Source organism: Marmota marmota, unplaced genomic scaffold (assembly GCF_001458135.2).
Source record: "Marmota marmota marmota unplaced genomic scaffold, marMar, whole genome shotgun sequence".
Lineage (NCBI taxonomy): Eukaryota > Metazoa > Chordata > Mammalia > Rodentia > Sciuridae > Marmota > Marmota marmota.
Window position 1 is genome coordinate 25,932,062 of NW_025999977.1, and position 25,653 is coordinate 25,957,714.

General features: G+C 37.7%; 1 protein-coding gene across 1 annotated transcript in view; it reads left to right on the top strand.

Moving 5' to 3' along the window:
* Lrpprc (leucine rich pentatricopeptide repeat containing) overlaps positions 1-18,005 on the top strand; it is a 106,801-nt gene extending 88,796 nt beyond the window's left edge. Inside the window, exons 31-38 of the mRNA XM_015479718.2 lie at positions 3,859-3,947; positions 7,950-8,151; positions 10,085-10,224; positions 10,345-10,460; positions 12,862-12,936; positions 15,291-15,375; positions 16,964-17,106; positions 17,848-18,005. Coding sequence (XP_015335204.1) covers positions 3,859-3,947; positions 7,950-8,151; positions 10,085-10,224; positions 10,345-10,460; positions 12,862-12,936; positions 15,291-15,375; positions 16,964-17,106; positions 17,848-17,904 — 907 coding nt within the window. The 3' untranslated portion in view covers positions 17,905-18,005. The remainder of the gene's footprint in view (positions 1-3,858; positions 3,948-7,949; positions 8,152-10,084; positions 10,225-10,344; positions 10,461-12,861; positions 12,937-15,290; positions 15,376-16,963; positions 17,107-17,847) is intronic.
* Positions 18,006-25,653: the final 7,648 nt, after the last annotated feature.

Below are 25,653 nucleotides of genomic sequence, written 5' to 3' on the forward strand. Positions count from 1 at the left end.
ATCAGTTAGTGGCTCATGAAATCTAGTGGGACAGAATCAGCATTTTTCTTTTTGAAATGAAATAGACTGGAAAATATCAAAGCACTTCATTTAGTGAAGATAGCATTTTGTGAAATGTTGATTTCAGTTTTATGGGCATGTATATAGCTATATAGCATGTATATAGCATTCTGTATAGCAGTGTACTGCGATGTAGTATAAAACATCATTTCTTTCTATAGTCCTATGAATCTTGACATAATAAGTTTGAAAGACACTGACTTTCATAAGATAGTTATGTATAACCCTTATATTCACAGTCTGTAAAATACAGGCTTATCTTCTTTCCTTCTCTTTCTAGGTTTTCATAAAGATATTAGAATATAATTGACATATAAAAAGATGTATATGTTTAATGTATATACCTGAGTGTGTTTGGGAATAAGTATATTCTCATAAAACCTTCATCACCATGAAGGCCATAAGTATATTCATCTCCTCCCTCCTTTGTTGTTATTGTTATTGGGGGTTTTTTGTGTATAAGAATACTGATGATCTACCCTGTTAACAATTTAAAGTTTATCATACAGTATTGTTAGCTGTAAGCAATGTGTGTAGAGTTCCAGAACTTACCTCACCTGACAAGCTTTGCACCCTTTAACCATCCTCTCTCCATTTCCGCTCCTTCCAGCCCCTACCAACTGCCATTCTATTCTTTGCTCTTGAGTTTGACTATTTAGATTCCACATAGAAGTGAGACTTTCTGTACAATTGAAAACACTTTTATTTTAGCTGTCTTCACACCACCATTATTTATAGCTTCCTTCTCCGTGTAGCTCTGAGTCCAAGATCTAAAGCTTCAGATCAACTTGGACCTTAAACCAATAAAGTGTTATATTGATGTTGAATTATAACTTCATTTAAATACATTTGGAACTTTTGAAAATAACCTTGAACTGGGGATTCAGAAGCAAAAGTTCAAGTTCCAACTAATTATGTTACTAGAGTCTGTCATATAACATCTCTGGAGTCATGTCCTAGTTCATTGCCAATGCTAGACTAGGACCATCTCTTTCCCTTCCAGCTCAGTATCAATGGTCAGAGTAAAAAGGAATTGTTTTTTTATAGGCAACTATATTGTAATATTGGCAACAATATGAGCTACTGTAGCAAGGGGCAGTGCCCCCTAGTATTATTCTGCCAGTCTTGCTCTCAATCCCTGAACAGCAATCCATGATAATTATCTACATAATGCTACTTGTTCAATCTCAAGAGCAATAGTTTTCCTGCCATCTTTGTTTTGATAATTCCTTCGCTGACTCTTAATGTGTTACAGATGCACTTGACTTCTAATGAGATTTCTTCAGTTTTATTGGCAAGGTCATTTAACCTTCCCAACAAGTAATGGAACATCTCAAAAGTAACAGTAATAGCTGCCTTGAAAATTTTTTTAAAAACCAGCTTTCTTCTATTTAGTTTCTCATGTTTCAAAAATTTTATGAGAGTGAATTGTTTCAAGGAAGGAAGGAAAACTGCTTATTCAGAGAGCAGTAAGGGATATAAATTATTTTAAATCTCTGATAATACTAAATGGTAATCTTAGGGAATTTGAGAATCATGTAACAACAGCCCTGCTTTATCTTTTGAGAATTGCTCTTAATTTTCTCTTGTTGCTGCTAGCTTCCTATTTCATTCTTTCTGGAAATAATGCTATTCTATCACTGATGATTTTTACTGGATTAACCAGTTTTCGTTATCCAGAGTAATATAAATTACAATCACTGAGTAATGTCCTGTATATAAGCACAATCCATTTTCATTGCTTTGAAATATCTAATGTGAAATACTTTCTGTGATAGATTAATTTTTGCAGTTGATTATAACTTTAAAGATTGATACCCTTCCCGCTACAATTTCTCCCTCTTTATTGTGGTAGTTCTTTTTTTTAAAATTTTTTTAATATTTATTTTTTAGTTTTTCAGCAGACACAACATCTTTGTTTGTATGTGGTGCTGAGGATCGAACCCGGGCCACACGCATGCCAGGCGAGCGCGCTACCACTTGAGCCACATCCCCAGCCTCTGTGGTAGTTCTTTAAAAAAAAAAAAAAGTCCGGGATTCTGTGCAGTCCAGTTCAGTAGCCACTAGCCATATAGAGTCATGTTTAAATTTAAGTTATTTAAAGTTAATTAGGTTTTATTATTTCTGTTCCTCTGTCATAGTGTCCTGTACAGCCACATGTGAGTGGCGAACTGTATTGTGTAGCACAGATAAGGAATATTTCCCATCATCACAGAAAATTTGGTTTCTAGGGGAAAAAATCAGAATTATGATCAAATTTCTTTTATTGTATGGATGAGTGCAGTGCAGAGATCTCTATCAGTAACTTTTTGTAGTTTTTCTCCTTTTACCAGTTTGGAACATATTTTGGTTGAAATTGGTCAGTTCCTCTCATGGGAATTTTTCTTTCTAATCCTTAGCTCTACTTTCATATTTATAATGAAAAGGCAGCTTCCCAAGATAGGAAGAGATTATTAAAAAAGAATGTTACATGTTTTGAGGTTTTCACACCCTCAAAGTGTATTTCACATCAATCAGTTAAAAGAAGTTTTGTTACCTCATGGTTTTAGAACCTTAGGGAATATTCTTAAGGAAATATGGTATAATAAATGTAATAATATTGGCATAAGGAGTGAGTTAATTTTTATTTAATCATGCCACAGATTGAGGAAGTAAATCCTTTATTTCACATAATTTATAGTCTCATGCATGAGTTGTTGATTTAGGAGCTTTGACAGATGGGACAAAGGGAAAAAGTCAAACTGAGCAATGGGTGCTTTGGCGGGATTTAAGAGGATTGGTTGGGGGATAAGAAAATCCTGCATCCAGGGACCACAGGGGTGAACCTCAGAGGCTACAGGGGACTGAGGGGATGGGTGTATTTTGGTGTTTGGGGAGGATTTTATTAAGATTGGTGAGAATAATTTAGCAGTGACCCCGCTTTCCTCACAATCTGCTCAGCTCGAGGCTTCTGTGCAGGGCTGGGAGCGAGGTGACCACTGAGATTGGTGTAAGGCAAATGGCAGCAATTGCTTTTGCCCCCTTGACCTGTGGTGATTTCCTAATTCTGTGATGAACCCCAGGCATTAAAGACACCCAGAGATAGATGTCATTTCTGTTTTTGGGGGGGTTTGTCTTTTTGTTTTTTTAATCTTGTATGTTTGTTTCATTGAGTTTTTAACTCTTGAGTTTTAAAAAGTTAGGGTTCTGCTTAAAGTCTAAAACTGGGATAGGGTTGTTGTGTGAAAATTTTAATTTAAATTTAAATGGTTTTGGTTCTGCAGTATGTTTAAAAGCTTTAAGAACTCTATGTATCTAGATGACAGAAATTTGAAAATTAATCAACCAAATGATATGGTGTTGGTTAGTAATATGCTGTAGTTTATGTTTAAAATATACAGTGCTGAAAATAAATGTTAATTTTTGTTGCAGGAAGAATAGTTTTACATTTTATAATTATGGTGAATGTAGGAAAAAGTATCCAGCTTAGAATACAGCGGAACAATGCAGGGCATGCAGTTATTTTAGTCATCTAATATGTCAGCATTCAAGAATCTGAACCGATTGTTTAAAAAAAATCTTGTACTTTGTTTCTTTTGTTGCTCATTTCCAACTTTGTCATCTGTCAGAATGCAAAAAAAAATTATCCTTCTATAACCATTGACAGGATAACACAAAAGCTGTCTCCAGGTCGATATTTTGCAGCAATATTTTTAACATACGAACAGTAGTTTTTATAATTTCACCTTGGTGCTCAACCATTTATTATCGTATCAGAAGCATGTCAGTAATTCCTTTCTAAATGTCTGCTTCTTTTAGCGCTGAGACCCACATCAAGGGCTTCGCACTGAACGATGCTGCCAACAGCCTCCTCATCATAACGCAAGTTAGGCGGGATTATTTGAAAGGTATGTCACAATGCTTGACCTTTACGTCACATTAATGCCTCTGCAGATTTTTCTTGTAACGCCCTTCGAATACTTGGATAAAGGAGTCCATTTAGCAAATTACCTGCTTATCAAGAGCCTTTTGTGGTAGCTGAGAGACGTAAATTACTGTACATGCATTTATAATACAGCTTGAATATGAATGTACTTGTCATTTGACCACTTAGTCCAGTTTCCATTCCATTTAACACAAGATGGGTTTTCTTAAGATGAATCACAGCTCTTCAGACATGCAAAATTTGTGTTCCAGAACGAGAGAAAGTACAGGCTTTCAAGTGCGTTAAAATTCACAGCACAAGTCATTTTGCTTTGGAAATTAACATACTTTCGGGTGTCTGAAACAATTCCCAGCAGTTGTTTCTTGCGTATTGTGTTGGTTGTGTGTGAGATAGCAAATGAGTTAAATTGAGTGTTAAATTTGTGGGATTGTGCACTAAATGATTATAATATTGATTTTTAAAACTTAATCTAACACTTTTTTAATAGTTCATAATATCAACAGCAATAAAATATGGTATTTGAAGTTTAGAATTTATAAATGAATATTAAAAGGGTAACACAAGAGACGTGGAGATGATTTTGGGGAGGGTTGGCTTGGGGGCTGGTGGTTTGGTAGATGGTTTGCATTGAGCTGGATTTGGATGTGGAGGGCTTATGAATGAGCTTCCAAGTGGGACAGTGATGACTCTCTTAAATTTAGGTAAGTAGCTTTTCACATTAAGTTTCACATTTGAATTTTAGTCAATACAGTAATATTACAATTTTACTAATAGAACAAAACTCACATAAGAGATCTTTTAAGATTGGGGTAAAAAGTTCTTATTAAATGTTACAGGTTTCTTCCCTAGTCTGTAATAGCAGTGTTCTTCCTGGCTTGCATGTTTATAAAATATTTTGCATCTCTGAAAGTTGGCATTGCTTGTAATACACAAACATGCTGGTCTTTAGCCATTTCCCTAGTTGATTAGCACTGAATATGTAAGTGGTGATTTCTCCCTTTCCAAAATTTCCACCCTAGCATTCCACAGGCAGGGCCCCCATCAACATAGTCTTTTTGGACAGCCTTAAATTGTAATTGAGTAGAGTAGGGCTTATTAAAATTTTGGATTAACAACTTAAATACATTGAAAAATGAAAATTGTTCCCCATATAAATAAGCTCATTGTTGTAAATAGCTACTTTTCTATAGGAATGAAGGATAAAACTTTTTTTGTGTGTTTATATTATAGTACTAAGGATTAAACACAGGGTCTCACACGTAGTATTGTAGGCAAGCGCTCTATAACTGAGCTGCATCCCAAACCTTAAACAAACCATCTATTAATTTTAATTTCAGAGATTCATTTGTGGGTTGAATCTGACCCAAGTTTAACTTGACTGCTATCCTTTTGTTGTTGTTGTTGTTGTTTTAAATATTTATTTTTTAGTTGTAGTTGGAAACAATACCTTTATTTCACTTATTTATTCTTATGTGGTGCTGAGGATCGAACCCAGGGTCTCGAACATGCAAGGCAAGCGCTCTACCACTGATCCACCATGACAGCCCCTAACTTGACTGCTATCCTTTATTAATATGTTAGGTGCCCCATGAAAACTATAGAAAGTGCATGGTATAATTTCTCATCTATTCTTCCCAGCTATTCAACTCAAATGGAGGATATCTGAGAAGAGAACATCCTCCACCCAATGCAACCCCCACCCCCAGCCCTGACTCCCAGCCTGACCATACACTAACCACTTGTTGGAGTAAAGTGATCATTGGCAAGGATGGGGAATCATGTTGGCCTTGTTTCTATCTCTACATTTTGCTCCATTGTCAGTGAAAGCCCCCAAGTTTTAAAGACCCCTTCTGTTCTTCTGCCTTTTTCTCTTTCAGGTTTTTTTTAAATAAACCCAATCTAAGGCAGTAATAAAAAAATAATAATAATAAAGACAAATCCTACTATAATTTTATAAGCTAATAATGCTTGTAGAATATTAAAAACTGATATCATGGCATCTTTACAATATATTGAGTATTACTAGTGAGTGAGTAAATGATGGAATTGAATAATAGTGAGAAAAGTCTTGGGGGTAGGAATGTGGGTGGATATCATTTTTGGTGTCTTTTTTAAGTCATTTGCTCTACAGTTCTATGTGAGAATGAGATTTAGGTCATGAGGTCTCATGCTCCCTTTGAATAAACACAAAATGATCTATTCTGCTCACCTCTCTACTCATGTATCCATAGGTGCAGCATCTGGGGTGGTTAGACTCAAGTTGGTATCTAAAGTGATATCACTTTGACCTTGGGAAAATGTTTCAATTTTCTGCTTCAGCAGCTCATATGTAAAGTTGGTACTTGCCTCATAAGGGTAGTTGTGAGTGTAGTTTCTTAGTATTGTGCCTAGTATGCAGTAAATGCTCAGCTATCATAATAAATACTCAATAATTTTGAGTTACCATAGTCACTATCATTAATCTTATTTTTGTTTTTATTTTGATCCACTGGTGTTAAGAACCTCCCTAACTTACAATATACTTAGGTACTAAGAATACTTGGGCTGGAAATGTCGCTCAGTGGTAAGAGTGCTTGCCTAGAATGCATGAGGTCCTGGGTTCAATCTCCAGTACTGAAGGGAAAAAAAGAGGGGCTGGGGATGTGGCTCAGTGGTAGAGCGCTTGCCCTGCACATGCAAGGTCCCGGGTTCAGTCCCTGGTTTGATCCTCAGCCACCACGTAAAAATAAATAAATAAAATAAAGTGATTGTGTACAACTACAAGAAATAAATAAATATTTTTTTTTTAAAAAAAAGAATACTTGAACTTGATTATCTGTAGACCACCAGTTAACAAGGTAACCTTAAGCTTATTTTCTGTAATTTTTATTTTTAATAATATAAAAACATTTTTGTTTCCTATATTGCATATGATTTTTAAATTACATATTTTCCCCTTTCCCTATTTCAGAGTCACTGATTAAAATTATTTATAGATTTGGTATAATAGTATATTCAGTAATAAATACTAAACTCATCATGTCTTTTACTGTATTTTTTTAATAGACTGTTTAATTATTACCCTTTCCCATTCCTCTGTGAAAGATAAGCTGTTCTTATTCAGAGAGCTGCTTTGAGAGCTTGGTTTTGTCTAGGTTGCATTGCTGTAATTGCTATAAAGCCATGAAGTTTTCTTTGGTAGGGTGGTTGTTATGCTGCTATTGCATCTCCTTTCAGTTATCACTTTATTTAATACCTGAACTTCACAACACTTGCACATGAGTCAGTAAATTAGAAGGATATTTCATATTTATTCATCATCGAGTACTTGTAATTGTGATTCTCTGCATTTAAAAAAAAAAAAAAACCATTGGTTGTAGCCATAAGACTTGAATGAGCTTTGTTTTATTTGAAAACTGAATGTAAGAAAATACCCACAGGTGTCTAATCATATAAAAGAAATCTGTTAATGTGAAAGTTTGACTGTTCCTGTGAGGCTGATCTTGTTTGAAACAGAAAAACTCATTTTCAAGGAAGCATCTTTGAGATATTAAATGTTTTTGATAATAATGTAATCTTTGAGTTAATAAAATCTGAAAATATATGAATTTAGGTAGAAGTTACATATTTTTGGAAACTCTTTAATTTTTAAAATTTTTCCTTATTTGTACTTTTCTGAACTTGTCAATTTCCTTGGAATGAGATGCAAAATTTTATCCCTGAATGGATAAAATTCACATTGTCAATAATAATTGTGTTCTGTGACATAAAGAAGAAATTTCTCTGGTCTCTAATACTTTACGGATAGTCAAATTAGTTTTTTTTTTATTTAAGATTTCTCATGAAGTATTAATACTTTCTGTAATCTAGAATAAATTATTCATAGCTTTTTGTATATAGCCATTTGGTGCTCATATTTTCAAAGTACATTTAAGTCAATATGGATCATATAAGAAAATTTGCATCCTCTGCCCTTATATTTTAGCTGCTCTAACAACTCTGAAAACAGCCTTGGATTTGAAGCAGATTCCTTCTAGATTGTCAGTGACCCGCCTTATCCAGGCATTTGCCTTGAAGGGTGACATACAAAGCATAGAAGCAATTCAGAAGATGGTAAATGGACTTGACTCAATTGGACTCTCCAACATGGTTTTCATCAATAACATTGCTCTGGCACAAATAAAGAAGTAAGTACTTTCAAACTTTCTTGAATTATCTCTACTGCCTTTAAGAACTTTTTTAGACCTTTGGAAACCATGTTGGAAATTTCAGTGCTGATTATTGTTGCTGATTATTTCCTATTATAAATAATCATATGTTGAAAAAAGTATTTTATCTTTAAATTAAAACAAAGAATAAACAACAGTTATCAGATTCATAAAATTTACTCTACAGCTGCTAACTTTTCTAATTTTATATAGATGTTCATGCCAGGCCTCTTGTTGTCAAAACACTTCTTTACACAAGTGAAAATGACTTCATTCATTTGTCAACAATGCTTGAGAGTGATGCTCTGCTAGCATATTGTGAAACAAGACCCAGCAAGCTTGTTAGAAATATATATTTCTAGAGCTGGAGGTGCACCTCAGGGGTGGACTAGGCGCTTAGTGTGCACAAGGCCTTGGGTTCCATCTCCAACACTAAAAAGAGAAAAAAAAAATCATTTCCATACTCTTCACCCATCCACCCCTTCAAGACACACACCCACAAGAAGGGGAAGTACTTAGATATGATTCTCTTACCACCATCTCGAGAGTCCTTGATGAGAATCACCACTATAGAGTTATGTAAGGACTTTTTTTAAATTGACCTAACTAGCAAAGTACTTTGTTCAAATTAAAGATTCATAGGGATAAATATGGAATTGACATTCTTACTGCCTTTTGGGGGAAATGTTCTTTAGTAGTTAACCTTATGTACATTTCATAACATGTGATGTTAAAATATATGTTTTTGCTGGAGTTTTTCCTTCCCCATTTCTTTGAGCAAAAACAGTTGTATTTTATTAAGTTAGAAGATCAAGGAAATTATTCAAGGAACAGTTGGATGAATTTTTTAAAGTTACCATATAAACAGTTTTATAAAATACAGAGATTATATTTTTAGACACTATTAACTGGAACCTGTGAGACAAATATATTATAACAGGATATTTGTTTTTAGTCAGTGAGGTGTTTTTTTGTTTGTTTGTGGTGCTGGGTCCTTGTGCACGCAAGGCAAGCACCCTACCAACTGAGCTATACCCCAACCCGAGTTATATATATATATATTTTTAATTTTTGTAGTTGTAGGAGAACAGAATGTCTTTATTTGTTTATTTTTATATGGTGCTTAGGATCAAACCCAGTGCCTCACACATGCGAGGCAAATGCTCTGCCACTGAGCTACAACCCCAGCCCCCAAGTTCTATTTTTTAAAGTATTAATTTCAACATAAGATTATTTGAAGTGCCTTATCATAACATTATCAAATGTAGACCACCTTAACCACAAAAATAGCGTATATTTTCTCATAATTTGCTTAATAAGACCATATAGTTAATTTTTTTTCTTATTTTTTTTCTGAGAATTTTAGTATTTTCCAAATGTATAGTGCCCAAGAAAAGGAAATTTATAGATTATGAAAATATACCTTTTGAAGACATGGTCAGCATCTTTAAAAATCTTGAGATGCCATATATTGTCTTTACCTCATATAGTAGTGACCAATTGTGGGTTATAAAGTGAAAATTAGAGCAGTTAAACTTAAATTTTCATTATACAGCCAAAGAGCTATAAAATCAAATATTTAAGAAAGTTATCCTAATTAATTCTTCTATAGTTGTTTGATCTTGTCCCTAGAGCAGAATTTTAAAATAAGCAACTATTTTTTAACTACTGTGAAGTAAAATATGTAACTACTATAGCATGAACCTCTCGGTGATTGCCTTTGGTATCAAATCATGAGTAGATTTAACTTGCATGTGGTTTATGAAATCTGTTTAATTATAAATGTATTTCCTTTTGTTTCCTAAAGTGTTTGCATGAGCTAATCTAAAAGAAAGTGCTTGTGCTGATACTGACTGCAATATTAATACAAAAGCAAATATTTCTTTTCAATTTGTTTTGCTTCCTTTTACAGCAATAACATAGATGTTGCCATAGAAAACATTGAAAATATGCTTACTTCAGGGAATCAAACCATAGAACCTCAGTACTTTGGCTTGGCATATTTATTCAGAAAGGTAATAGAGGAGCAGATAGAACCAGCAGTTGAAAAATGTAAGTTGGTTGTTTTTGTGAACGAATACAGAAGCACTTTTTCTCCAGTAAAACTGGACCAAATATCTTTGGATGAGTCATACCCCTGTTTTAACAAGATTTTTCTTACCTGTTTTCCAGTAAGCATCATGGCAGAGAGATTGGCCAATCAGTTTGCAGTTTATAAACCTGTCACCGATCTTTTCCTTCAGCTCGTGGGTTCGGGCAAGGTGAATGACGCCAGAGCTCTCCTACAGGTAATGACTCATGGAGCTGGTGAGGCTTGCAGCTTGTGAGAAGTGAACTGAAGTCACTAGATGTGTGTATGGAGGAATACTAGAAACAAACTGTGGTGCTGCTAGAACATTTGAATTCATTGTGAATCAAGGTTGCATGACAAGGAGGTGGATCGTAGGTTGTAGGTTGCTGGTTTTGAAAACTAGGAATATCCATATAATTAAAAGAAGGTTTGGGATGGGAAAGATGGGTTTTGCTGAAATTATTTAAAGACAAATGTTTCTGTGCAGATAGGTGATGCAAAACGTCCATTCCTTTGATCTCTCATTTTAATTTCTCTAATGCTCTAAATACTGTGTATCACCATGGCAACACAGTTTGCAAACAAAAAGTAGGAAATGTTTGCTTTTCAAGTACAGCTTCTCACTTGAATACTCAAACATTCTCAGTGCCTTATTCAAGGTTTATTAAGAGTTGAATTTGCTTTCTATTCACTTGTGTGTCACAGACACATTAAATGACAAATGCAGGTCTCTGTGGCCCGCACTCTCAGTTAAATTAGCAATCTTCAGGGAAGGAGACAACTGCATTCATGCCACTTTAACTGCACTAAATATAAAGCTGCGCCAAGTGCGACAGAACTGTGGGTGATCAGAGCTGCCACTGGCAGTGTACACAAACAGGCACCGCTGGGGAGCCCTTCCCAGCAGGTGGCAGTCAAACAGCCACCGTGATCCCGCCAGCGGCTGTGTTTGTGTAGACTCCCTGTGTCAGATTGAGGCCTGGAACCAATTTCTGATAATAAATAGTATTATATTCACTTACATTGTTACCAGCTGCAAGATATCTTAAGTCGGAGATAGAGAAGGTAAAAACTGTACCCATTTGCTTGAAGCTCCAGTTTTGATCTTTAAAGTTCATCTAGCCTGACAGTACAGCCAAGCCATTTTGAAAAGAAATGCCTGCAAAAATTTTTCTCCAGTTTAACAGTTGAATAAAAAAATGAAATTGGTGCTGCTTCTAGGGCTTTTGCTTTTGTTTCTGAACAGAGAGGAATTCTGATTAGCTTGGTTTGGCTCTTTTACTCTCCCCCCCACCCCTCGCCCCCCTTTTTTTTGAAAAGGCAATTTATGATAGGTAGGGATTTTATAAAGAATCTTCTCATTATTTTAGCGTGCTGCAATTAGTGTTTAAAGGTCTATCTTGAAAGGAATATACTCTATGCTTTGTCTTCATGTTTATGTATCTAAACACCTACTTCATAAATATCTAATCAAAGTGATGGTATTCCTTCAACTTAACACATTCTTGTGATTGTGTTAGAAAATGGCACTTGGTACCTCCTCTGCCATCTTGTTCTGAGCTATAACCTTCATGACAGCCAGGCTGTGGCCTGCTGCCCTCAGAGTTCCCTTTACCCTCGGCAGCCTCACCTGGCAGGGGCTCCTGAAATGGCTGAGTGTTGATGTGGCAGCAGCGTCTTCATTGGCATCCCCTCAGTAGACTGAGGTTCCAGATGATAAGCCCTTACCCATCCTTTACCTGCTTGTCAAACAATAAAAGAGTATTCTTACTTTAGCAAAGAACACTTTATTCACAGATGTCGAAAACATCGGTTTATAATGTAAATGTTCCATGTGTCCCCAAAAGTTCTTTTTATACTATTCGTTTTAATATTGACAGTGTTTTAAAGCTTTGGAAGAGCAATGTGCTTTGAGAAACTTAAAAGAATGACATCTATGATGAGTGTAAACTAAAATATTGTCTTGCCATATTTGATTTGACTATAGCATCTAAGATTGGATAGACACTTGATTTATCTGGTCTGTCATATAAACTTTTTTTTTTGAGTTTAACTTTTGTCTCTTTCTCAAGCACTGGCTGTCTATTGCAATGAAAGCCTTTTATAAAATAGAGAGATTGAAATCAGTCCTTTTGTATGCGTAAGTGTAGGTAATTATACTTTAAAGAGAACTTGCTTTGTACATTTTAATTTTTATAAAGAAACGAGCAGTTATCTCCCTGACACCTTATTAAATGTATAATTAACCTTATGATCCCTAGCTCACTTGTGAATGCTTGGCAGTATAATTGGAGAGGAATAGTGTTTCTTTTTTTCCTCTTTCTTTGCAGTCCTAAACCTTGTTCTGTGGTTGTTGAAGCATTAGTTTAATTTTTCCCTTTTCTTTTTAAACAAACTTTATACTTCCAGTGCCAAGGACAGCTTTTGCCAAAGCTTGGCATAACTTGCACTTGTTTTCTTTTTTCTCACCTTTAAAAAAAAAATGGTCGACTATGAGGCCTTCCTGGTGGTAATGATATACTACTGTATTATTGTGAACTTTCTTAATTGGAAATATTCACCTTGATCTGCTTGTTTATCAAAAACCTGCACTTACTGAATAATGTTTTAATTTTCAGAGATGTGGAGCAATTGCTGAACAAACCTCAATTTTGTCACTATTCTGTATCAGGAGTTCTCAGAAACCAGGAACGGTACTGTGATTTACTTGTTAACAAATCAGTGATGCTGTAAGACAGACTTCCTCATGGTTTAACATAAAAGCTTGTTGGTTCAGGATCTTACCTAAAAATATCTTCGAGACTGAAGACTTTCCCTGCCTGTATTTGCTAATTCTTTAGGATGTCGATACAGAGTTGGTCCTGACTCCTTAGTTGTGCTGGAAATGAAAAACAAGTTCATGCAGTGAATTCTTTGTTCTTGTAGTTGTGCATGGAGAGCTCAAGAAAGGACTGTTAGGAATGGAAGATAAAAATTGTATTGCTTAGGTCTCCTTGGTACATTTAATAATGCAGAAGCACTGCCAAGCGAGGCCGACGTCAGCAGTGCCTGTATCAGGTGGCTCTCCTGACCATTTATCAGGTATAAACTACCAGGTCCATGCGCCATTGGCTTTAAAACTGATGTGGTCTCCAAAATTAATGTTCCCTTTGGTAGTTATTTAAACTGTGAAAGGGGTGTGTGTAAGTGTTACAGAATCAAAATACTTTTTTGCGGGGGCAGGGAGGGTACCAGGGATTGAACCCAGGGGTGCTTAACACAAACCTCAGCCTCTGAGCGCCTGGGATTAGAGGTGATCACCACCACACCTGGCTCAAAATTTATTTATTTATTTGTTTATGTATGTATGTATGTATGTATTTGGCCACAATGCCTTTATTTATTTTTATGTGGTGCTGAGGATTGAACCCGGGGCCTCACACATGCTAGGCAAATGCTCTACCACTGAGCCACAACTTCAGCCCTCAAAATTTATTTTAAAAAAAAAAATGGACACAATACCTTTATTTTAATTTATTTTTATGTGATGCTGAGGATAGAACCTAGTGCCTCACATGTGCTAGGCAAATGCTCTACTACTGAGCCACAACCCCAGCCCCTCAATTATATTTTTAATGTTAAAGGAAAAATAAAAATCTAGTTTTAAAAATTTGCATCTAATTTAATATGTTGAGTACCACGAGCCCCATTCTTAGTTTATTTTGGTATTTGTTTGGCGTTTCAAAGCTAGACGAGGAGGTCTAGTTTTCCTTCTTTTTTTTTTTATTATTTATTTATTTATTTATTTTGTAGATGGACAGCATGCCTTTATTTTATTTGTTTCATTCTTATTTGGTGCTGAGGATCGAACCCAGTGCCTCTCACATGCTAGGCAAGTGCTCTGCCCCTGAGCTACAGCCCCAGCCCCCTAGTTTTCCTTCTTTTCTACACACTTTCCCCAAGTACACACACTTTTTAAAAACTTCATTTAATTTCACTTTTTAACTCTGGCTCATGTATTTATATACCATAAACAAATTATAGAAAATATTTAGTTATGCCCCTTTTCCTTTTAAAGAAATTCCTTTCAAACTTTTAAAATTTGTTATTAAAAAAGTATAAAAATCTGGGCTGAGGGTGTGGCTCAGTAGTAGAGCACATACTTGGCGCACACAAGGCCCTGGGTTTAATCCCCAGCACTACAAAACAGCAATAAGAAAAAGTGTAAGAATCTAAAAAGCACTTGTTAGTCCACATGTGGGACTGGGCCAAATTAAGAAGTCCAGAAGAAATGCAGGTCTAGGTGTGGAATGACTGAAAAAACATGCCAAAAGGAATACTGTATCAGAAAATCTAAATGCCAACCAGTTACACTGTCCGTCTGTTTGAAGTAGAATGGTTAAGCCAATTTAACCTCTGGTAAGGTGGAAACAGGGCATAAACTTATGTAAAGTTCCTCACTGGGACAGTCAGCAGCATTGGAGTCATCTAGAAGTGCTAGTAGTTGGCTTTTCTTTGGGGTGGGGCAGGTCTGGATTTTCTACAGGAAATAAATAATATCTAGTTGAGGCTACATCCTCCTCCATCGGATCAAATAAAAATTCCAGTGAGACCCCAGTAGTGTTTTCTTCATGTAGCAGTGGAGAAAACTTCAGAAGATTTGACAGAATTCTTCACATTTCATCAAAAATATTTGTACCTAAAAATACAGCTGTTATCTCTTCCACACTTGAGATCTTATAACTTTTTGATATGGTTAATAAACAATCTTCAGATGTTAAAAATATTACATTCAGATAGATAATATTATATTTAGATATTTTAGAAAATATAAAAGTGTAAATGGAATTCCATTAACTTTTGAAAAATGATGGTTTGTTTTGGCTGTAAATTATCAAATCAACATCAAATGTTGAGATAGAAGGGGAAATAGTCCATTAAATTGAGTCAGAAGTTTTGTTGTAATTATTGTATAGATTTTCTGATACAGTATTGATATATCAATGGTCCTACTGATTACACTGTTCTTTTGAATTTGTGATAATGTTACCTGTATTTAATTTCATAGGCACCAGTTCTGACGTCTTTATTAGAATTGATTCCTGAATTAAGTGAAAAGGAGGAAGCATACTCTTCTACCATGAAAAGCTATGGTAATAAAATCTAATCATATAATTTTAATATTTGTAGCATAGTAAATAAGTCTTCAGCTAAAAGGCAGTACTCCTAGAAATCAGGTAATTACTGATGATATAAGTCATTTGCTAGCTCTGGAATTTTTTTTAATATATATATTTTTTAGTTGTAGATGGACACTATACCTTCATTTTTATTTATTTTTATGTGGTGCTGAGGATTGAATCCAGCACCTCGCACATGATAGGCATGTGCTCTACCACTGAGCCACAACCCAGCCCCTATGTTTTTAAACTGTAAGAATATGAAACTATTCATATAACTTTAACAGAGTATCAGCATGTTCAGAGCAGCCCACATACATTGAGTTAGATCACAGGTTCCTGGAGAGACCTGGAAATTCACTTGTACTTACATATTAGAAACAGGTCAGTCTCCCCTGATCCCTACACCTGGAAAGGGAGTATGAAGGAGGTCTAAATTTGAGACCGTCTCTTGCATTGTCTTCTTGCTCCTTCAGTACCCCTCCACCTGCCTACCTGTTCTTTTGAAGTAACAGACCCCTTAGCTAAACAGCAGCCCAAGGTTTACCTGAAGTCCTGGTTGAAATTTCAGTCTTTTAACCAGATTGTTCCCTTGTTGCCAGATAAGCATGTGAACGGAAACCAGTCTAAGGTACCCTCGCTAATGAATATAAATGTTAGCATTTCTAAATCATGATTACCTTTCCATCTGCCACCTACTGGTTTGTTCATTGGAGACTTGGAATAAAGAAAGAATTGCTTTGTTGACTTTCTTTTTGTCAGGGCAACCGACCCAACAAGCTGGATTAGTAAACTGAGTTCTCTTGTTTTTCCATCCTTATGAGGGAACATGCTATGTTTCAAAATAGAGCTATAATCACAAACCTTGAATTTCCAGAAATTAACATGAAATAGTGTCAAATGTATGAAACACTTTTATTTGTTACTACTAAATTAATATATATATATTTTTTAGTTGTAGATGGACACATCTAAACAGGCAAAGGAAAGGAAAACACTAGTTTTCTTTAAGCAGCTTCCTAGAGAGGAGCTAGAGCTCTGTCAGCAGTAGGGAAAGGACATGGGCCTTTGGAGAGGAAACAGGGGATTTACACAGGAGAGATTTACATGGAGGAAATTGACTTCATCCAAACTTAGAGGATCTGGTCCAATTGAGTGCTGGGGAGCCGTTTATCCGCATTCTCTTTTGGGAGAGCCATGGATTGATCAAAACACTTTTCACATCCTATTTATAATTGAGAACTTACAATCTGTGGCCATTTTAATTATCTCAGGTCTTCAGAATAGTGTAATAACCAAAGCACCTGATACCATTAATGTTATTCTAAAGGCCTTTAAATAGGTCCACGTTTGTCCTTTTCCTTCTTCACAGTGAGCATTGCTGGCAGAGTAGGGAAGAGCAGTGAGGAAGCTCAGAGTTGGTGGGAATAGCAGGTGGCAACTTGCTGAAGGTGTTCATTTGATAGAGGGATCCCAGAATCCCCAGTGGCAGAGTGTTCTGGTGCAAAGGGAACACTTTTTACCTATGACTAATAACTTTTTTTTCCTTTAACTTGGTTAGTCTTGGACAAAGATGTTGCATCAGCTAAAGCACTCTATGAACGTTTGACTGCAAAGAACATAAAGTTGAATGATCTGTTTCTAAAACGTTATGCAGTTTTGCTGAAGCATGCTGGAGAACCTGTCCCTTTCACTGAGCCCCCTGTGAGTATTTCTTAATTAAGGGGAGAAAATACCTCTACAGATTTATGTATGCCTCATAAGAATGTGTTAAAAAAAAAAAAAAGTTGAATACTTAATTACATGAGGATTAGTTCTCTGTGAAGAACCCCTGAGGGAGGGCTCCAGGGAATGAGCAATGGCTTTGGCTGGGGTGGGGGTTGGTGCAAAGCCCTCTGGCTCTGAGGTTTAGGTAGAGATCTGCCCAGACCTTCCCTGTGGCCTGAGCTTATCATATGTTCCTGGGCAGTTCTCTCATCATTTGTACTTAAAGTAGAATTTAATGGCTAGTATTTCATTAGCCAGGCCTGTTATTGCCACTGTTATAAGTTTCTTTTAAGTTTTTATTTTTTTATTTAGTAAATTTGGTTTTCTCTATTACTACATATACAGAATTCCATTTTGTGAGATCATTGAACTGAAAGTCACCACACTATATTCATTTTAAACACTTTAACCCTCCCTGCCCAGGTATAAATGAATACCTGCAGACATAGGCCTGTGCATGAAGAGGCTCCTGGTGCTGACTTTAACTCTGAACTTATCATTTTATAAACAGGAAGATGCACCAAAGCTTCAGAGACCAGTTGGCCATAGGCCTGATGGCCATGGGCTGGGCAGTCTTGGCCACCACAAAGGCAGTGCTTGTGACTCTCAAGTTCAGTACCATCAGTTCTTGCTGTTGACTTTGTCAGTAATTCTTCTCCCTTTTTTTCTCCATAACAGGAAAGCTTTGAATTTTATATAAAGCAGCTAAAGGAATCAAAGGAAACCCCTTCATGAAATGAACAGTCACTGCTTTGTTTTGTGTGTATTTGTGATCCTGTGTCTAAATGTATTTTTAAGATGTACTTGACAGGAAAAAATAAATAAATGAAAAATTACTTTGTTTATGTATCTTTTATTGTAATGTATGATGGTCAGCACCTTATTGACAATAACTGAGTACACTTTGTTGCTAGTCCTTTTTAATTTTCAGTGTACAATATAAATCTATTTTCTTTTAAGGCTTCTTTGGTATGAAGTCATAATTTTTCAGGGATCTTTTCTCATTTGACTCCAGTTACTCCTCTCTATTAAATTTATTACTTTCATAAAAATATTATTCTTTTATTGAAGTCTTGTTTATTAGTATTTATCTGAAAGATTTGAATAAAATGATGCTCAGTGAGCCTCTTAATGCTTAAAATTCTAGTATATAACAATAGCTTATTTATATGTTAAGTCGAGTCATCAAATCTTGAATTTGCCATTGCTCAGTGAGAAGCAGAGACCCTCGATTGTTCTTGGTCAGGATTCTGTCTGCCAGTGCCTGGTGGCTACTTGTCATACTTTCTTGCCATCTCCCACAGTGATTTCTGTGAGCTTCTATTCATAGAAGCCCCTAATATTGGGTCTTGCACATGACTTTTCATGAAGTAGAGCTATGCATTTGTTTTTGTTTTGGTTTCAGGACTTTGTCAGTACAAACTGAACCCTTCACCAGGCTCATTATTTAGCTCATATGCTGTAAATAATGTGAAACAGTAAAATCTTGGTCTAATCAAATTTATCCCCATGTCAGGTCTCTTCCTTGTGAGGACATGAGAACTACATTGTGAGTAGTTACTTAAAAAAAACACTTAAGATAGGCAATCAAGAAAGTTTAGCAGTACTAACATAAGTGAGACCTAAGCAGAAGTCTTGGTCAGTGCTAGTTCCCGCCTGGGGCTTCCTCTGCACATGGAGTTGTTTGATTTGGCCAGAGCCTCACTCTGAGCACTTGTCCCTAGGATGACTCCACTAAAACAGATGTTACTTTTTTGCAGTCATGCTACCCCCAAAGTATTTGAGCTAAGTGTTACTGATATGCATTAAACTGTGTCTCCAAGTAAGACATAACCTTGGGACTTCAGAGTTGTCTTTGGGGATGTGAACTATAATCTCATTTGTATGAAGTGAGTAAAATTCAGATATGATGTAAGTGTAGTAATTATATGTCCTCGTGGTCTTATGAGTGCTTTCTGAATATCTAATAGCTACACTGAAATAAATAGGCCAATTATAGCAGCACAATTTTCTCTCAAATTATAAGAAAACAGCTAATTCTGAAAAGTAAACATGTCATTGTAAACTTTTAGGAAGTATAGTATTTTGTATATAATTATATGTTCAACTATTGGAAACTAATATAATTTAAATGTGAATTTCTTTGAATAAAGGGTACTCCAATTATCTGTGAACCGCTTTATTTTTGTTATCAATAGCTGCATAACTGTTTAACCATTTCAGAGGACTTCAGCCTTAAAATTTGAAATTAAAAGTTGTATGGTGACTTGTTATGGCCAGAATTTCCTAGATGAGTGGCTTGTAGTTGCTCTGTGCAGAATCAGCAAAGTCACTGCCTGTCTCTTTTAAGGGCATGCAGACATTTGAGATCTCTGAGAAACAAAAATGGCAAGACTTAGGAGATAGTCTTCTGCGAAGTGTAGAGCATCTCACATTTTCATAGATGGTGGAGATCCACTCCACACCGAGGGTCTTCAGCACCTTCAGCCTTTTCAGGAATGCCCACTGGGGTCTCTAGCAAGATCACCTCTGCTGTCTTCTCCAGCCCCTTGTCCTTAGCTAGCATTTTAACTGTTCCCTCTCTGGGGCTCTGATGGCATTTGAGCAGAACATGTATCACACAGGTCCCCTTCTAGATTGTGAACTCTCTGAGAACTGGTTCTTCAACCCATGCTCTGTGTATGCTCAGACTTTGCACAGACTGACTTGTGACCTCTATGTGGATGACACTGAGCACCTAGCCCCCTCTTGCCTGATTTTCATGGTGAGAAAATGGGCTTAAAGAAGTGAATTTGCAGACTCTCAGCAGTAAATTTCATGGCTAGGTACTTTTTACATTTACTAGCCAGGCATGGTGACACAAGCCTATGGTCCCTGCTACTCCAGAGGCAGAGGTGGAAAGATCACATGAGCCCACAAGTTTGAGACCAGCCTGGGCACAGTGTGAAAATTAAAAAATTATTTACTTTCTATGAGAAACTGAAGGCTTGCCATTTAAATTCAGTTAAAAATCCAGTTAACAGTCAAATTAGAATCTAAAGTATAAGAATATTCCATAAAAAAACGTCTATTGCATAAATACAAGTGTGCCCAGTTTCTGGATATCTTGCACTGTAAGGATGTTTTCTTCCATTTAACCCAATACTCAGTGCCTGGCATAATTGTCAACTTTACGATTCCAGTCAATTATTATGCTTTTTTATATTGCAAATTATTCTTTCTGGTTCCATTTATTTCTTGTCTGAATGAGTGTACCCTGCACACTTTTTCTCATGTCTTTGAGCACAGTTTTAATATTTGTCTTTCTGAAAAAAAACAATATTTGCAGAATTTCTGTGAGGGAAAGCCACATTCCTCAAGTCTGGTGGACCTAATAGCAGCAGGGGGTACAAAATCACGGTAATTTATTGCTTTGCTGTTGTACAATCACGCACAGGAGTGTTTCCATTAGAAATGTATCCTGCTTTCAGTCCCAAAGACTTTACAAAGCCCACATTATGCAGCCTTAGTACAAATAAAGGAAATGGCTGCATTAGCAAATCCAAAATAGGCACTTATCTTTTCCTTTTTTGCATAAAGAAAAGAAATATCAGATCCACATAAAGTGAAAGCGTTTAACCAACTCCAGACTTCCTACTACTCCCACACGTTTGTTGTGTTTGGACAATGGCTGACTGCTGGGATGGATCCATCCTTAGTTCTCTGCAGGAGTTTCTTCCCTGACCTGGCCTCTGGGCATGCACTTGCTGAAATTCTCTTCGTTCTATTTTTCTCTCCCAGAACATGAGCTCTGCAGATCTACCTGTTTCCACAAAGCCTGGCACCGATGAATACATCAGTGTGCCCAAAGCCACGTGTTTCTCTTTGCCAAGTCACATGCTTCTGGAGACGTGGTTTGTGTGTATCATAAGGCTTCCTCCCTCATGCCTGTCCCCGCAAAGGACTCAGATCTTAGCTTTCCTCGACTACATGTTGACATTTTCAACAGGGCCAAATAATCATGATGTGAAACAACCAAAATAAACCTTTTATAAGTTGATTAATCATCTTGGCCCCCCTCCTTTTGAGAGGAGGGGGCCTCTCAACTGTGTGACCAAAGTCAAAGCACCTCATTCTGAGCCCAAGCACAATGCAAGGATTCTGTGCAATGCTGGAATTAACAGAAATAGAGTCTTCCTGTTAGCAAGGAGCAGTAAAGCTTTTTTAGCAGCTTGGGAAAGCAAGAATACTTTTTTACAGAAAGACAAAGATAAATGTGAGCACCGTTACCTAGCAAGCAGAGAAGTGTTATTGAGTTAGTGTTTAAAAATCTCAACCTGCTGCTAACATTATTGTTTTAATTATTAGCTGCTAACACCACACTGCTGCTGTTTCCAGCTCCCAACAGAAAACGGGCTGTGCTCCATCTACCTGCCTGCCTCCCCTGTTTGAACTGCCTCATGCAGGGACCAGGTGACACAGACACAGGCTACTGCTCCACACCCAGGCTCACCCCGCGGTGCCAGGGATAGGCCTACACATTCTAAGCTGCCCTCAGCCTCTATCCAGACCACTTTAATTGAAGAGCCAATCAAATATAAATGACTGGTGACTTAAGATTCGAATTATCTAGTTGAGCCTACTTGCAATATGAGGGCATTAAGCACTGGATGTACTTTCCAAATAAGCACAGGTCAGCGGGGAAAAGCTCCATCTCTTTCCTGGCACCTCCCTCACTTCTTCAGAGTCCCTCGGATGCTCTGGGCCTCATGGCAAGTCTGCCCAGAGGAAAATGGCACCTGAGGCTGTGCCAAGCTCCTTTGTTAAGTGATCAATTTGAGTCTTGGTACACTTGGGTTTGACATAGATTTCGACGACATTGCTGTGAGCTGTTTAATCTGAGATCAAAAAAAAGAGTTGAAAAATAGGAGAGGGGGGAAAAAAAAAGCAAATGCAAGATTTATCACTGGCTTAACCCTGGGCAAGATTATGCCTTAAATAATCTTTACAGGAACAAGAGCAGCTCTTTAAAAATCACATCAAGAAATATTTGAGTCAATACAGGTAATTATTTTTGGTTTAATTAAAATTCCCCTGTCAATAGCATAACTTAAAATTGGAGAGCTTAAAATGCAAATTTCAAAACCTTTACCTTTTGATCAAGGGTCTGCAGACCACAGCCTCAGGCCAAATCCAGCAAGCTGCCTGTCTTTATAAGTAGTATTTTATTGGAACACAGCCACACCAGCCATATTTACTATTGTCTGGGGCTGCTTTCTAACCGTAACAGCAGAATAATACAATCATGACACAGGCTATCTGACCCTCAAAGCCTAAAATATTTATCATCTGACTCTTGTCAGGGAAGCCTGGGACCCAGGCTTTTGAGAATAACAGATAAGTCAATACTACCCCTTGCAAAGCAGGAAGGGGTTCACTGAATGAACCCTGGTTTTCCTTTTCCTGGGCCTCACATGCCCTTGTGAGTTTCAAAGGAAACAGACCCGAGGAATCAGAACAGGGTGGATGTAGTCGATGCTGGACTTTGTTAAAGCCTCAGCCTGGGCAGCCACGGTGGAAGAAACTCTAGAAGAAACCCAAAGAAATGGCACTGTTTGGGGCATTTCTCCTGCCTTTGCACCTTTGCTGTTATCCCCTGTATCCCAGCAGAGCAAAGCCCACCAAGTGGTTAAAGCCATTTGCAAGCTGAGTGGCAATTCAACATGGTATACCTCAGCAGCTGCCAACCCTCACTGCATGCTAGAATCACCAGGGAATTAAAAAGCTACTGATGTCCTCTTCCTCCTGAGGTGACCACAATGAGAGGCAGGGGAGCCTCGGTAGGCCAGAGCAGGCGAAAGAGGGCAGCTGTGCAGATTCAGGGACAGCCTGTCACCCTCAGCAGGGTAAGGAGGACATCCACACAACGGAAGGTGTTGACGGGAGATTGGTGACATACAGGGGATAAGTAAGTGATGGAGTCATGAGAAGGAAGCCAGCCTCCTCACAACTGGAGGAGAGTGTTACCAACAGGAAAAGGGAGGAAACTGGAACCGGCTGGTGCTGGGCTGGAACCGGATGTGATTGACATAAAGTCATATACACAGTGAGTCTGTGTGTACAGGTGAGCATGCACACACTGATTCCCTAAATGTCCATCGAGAGGCTTGGGAGCAGCGATACCCAAGAGCAGTGAGCAGACTTCTCAGATCTTGGTTTCTAACTACCATTGTCCAGTAAAAGGATCAAGATTCTTTAGGAAATATCCTATTTCAGGGCTTGGATGGGAAACACAAGATGAGCCTGAAATACTCTCTGGTGTCACAAAGTTGTCAGAGAATGATGGGGACATGTCAGAAGGATGCTGAAGCCAACTTGAAGGGGCTTTTACTAGCCAAATCAGGGACAATTAGAGCATCCAAATTAGTGATGGTAGCTGGGCGCAGTGGTACACACTGTAATTCCAGGGGCTTAGGAGGCTGAGGCAGGAGGATCGCAAGTTCTAAACCAGCCTCAGCAACTTAGGAAGGCCCTAAGCAACTTAGTGAAACCCTGTTTCAAAATAAAATACAAAAAAGGGCTAGGGATGTGGGTCAGCAGTTAAGTGCCTCTGGGTTCAATCCCCAGTACCAAAAAAAAAAAAAAAAAAAGAAAAGAAAAAGAAAAATTAGTGATGGTAAAGTGTCACAATTCATTGAATAAAATAGAAAACCACAAGTCTACATGAGTAGCAATATAATTAAATAAATGGAAAGTTGTTGCAGAACAGGCAATTTACACAGCTTTCTAGTGTCTCCCTACAAAATGGTTACTAATTCTAAAAGGAGAGAAAATAGACACTTGACTGTGGAGAAACCTGGCAAACACCCCTTCAATCAAGTGATCCAAGTGAGCACTATCAAGGTGGGACAAATGGAAACCACGTGCCACTTTCTGTGACATTCCTGCCAAAAATGTAGAGCCTGGATTTAGTCATGAAAACACATCAGGTGAACCCAAGTTGAGAGAGATCCTCTAAAATCATTGAGTGTCAAGGTCAGGCAAGTTGAGGGACTGTTCTGCATCTGAAGGGAGCAAAAGAGACATGACCTCTGGATTCAAACTTGATCTGGATGAAGGACACCGTTTGCCATGAAGCAAGGACACTGTCAACACTTAGTGATTCTTGAGTGGGGTTGGCTGGTAGCAGTGTTAACTGTGTAAATTCCCTGAGCGTGAGGGGCAGATTCTAAAATGACAGTGTTAAGGTGCTGCTTCTCAAACTTGAATATGCATTTGAATCTCCAGGGCAATTTTCTGAAAATGTAGCATCTGTCGCAGGGTGTCTGGGGGGCCTGAGGTTCTGCCTGCCCAACCAGCTCCCAGGAGGTGCCATGGACCACACTTGAAGTAGCAAGGGCCTAGGGCATCTGTGGACATTTGCTCTTTGCCTCCCAAACACTCACCTTACTGCTTATTTTGGTTCCAGACAATCACTTTTCCATCGGGAACAATTGCTCCTGTGTACCTGTTTTGGACCGGACAGTCCTCAGTACTCAGGCATGCAACATATGACCTGGGCCTGGACATTGTGAAAGGTTCAAGGTTGCTCCTGAGATGAGCCAGGGCCGGCGAGATGCAAGTCTGAGGCACCGCTGAGCCGACACAATCTCTGTTAACCTCTTCTGGAGGTTTCCTGGGCTTCCAAGCCTTACAGTGGCTCCGGCCTCACCTTCTGCTAACCCTTAAAAGCCTCAAAGGCTTTTCTGACTCCCACAGGCCTCTGCTGCATTAAAGTTATATAACCCTGGCAAACTGAGTGTGTCTGTATCTCAGTGTCCTCACCTATAAAATGGGATACCACTTACCTCAGAGAGTTGTTCTGAGAGTGAATGATGACATCAACATAAAGCATTTTGTACCATACCTGCTACAGAGTAGATGCTCAATAAATCTTCAATTGTTCATTTTGGCTTTGGAGTCCATGACTCCACACAGAAAGAAATGGCATTTCTATGGCAAGTTCTAGCTCACTTTCCATATTGAGAGTTACTGAACATAGAGCTATGGAGACACTGGAAGATGCACCAAGACATTTTGCAAAATATTATGTTACTGTACCCTTTGGGTTCTAGCAATTCCTGCATAGCCCAGCTACCCAATTCTTGCCTAATTTGCTCTCAATCCAAAGTGAGTTGTCTATGTAAAGACTTATCCAAAAGAAATAAATTAGCAACATTGTGGGTGCCACCAAGTCCTGGTTTTCTCGCTCCCAACTATCACAAACTCTGGCCAGTGATCAGAAATTCCTTTCAACTGTCTTTATTCTACTGCCATCCTGTGGCTAACCTGTGCCACTGCAGCCATGGGCTGGATGTAGCTGAGCATGTCCATCATTATTAGCTGGGAAAGGGGCTCCTTTGGAGGAAGAGAGTGTTGTCAAAGATTTCCCATCAGCAGGCAGGCATCTAGGTATGAATTACCAATTTTTTCAGGGTGGGGGTTGGTACTGGGAATTGAACTCGG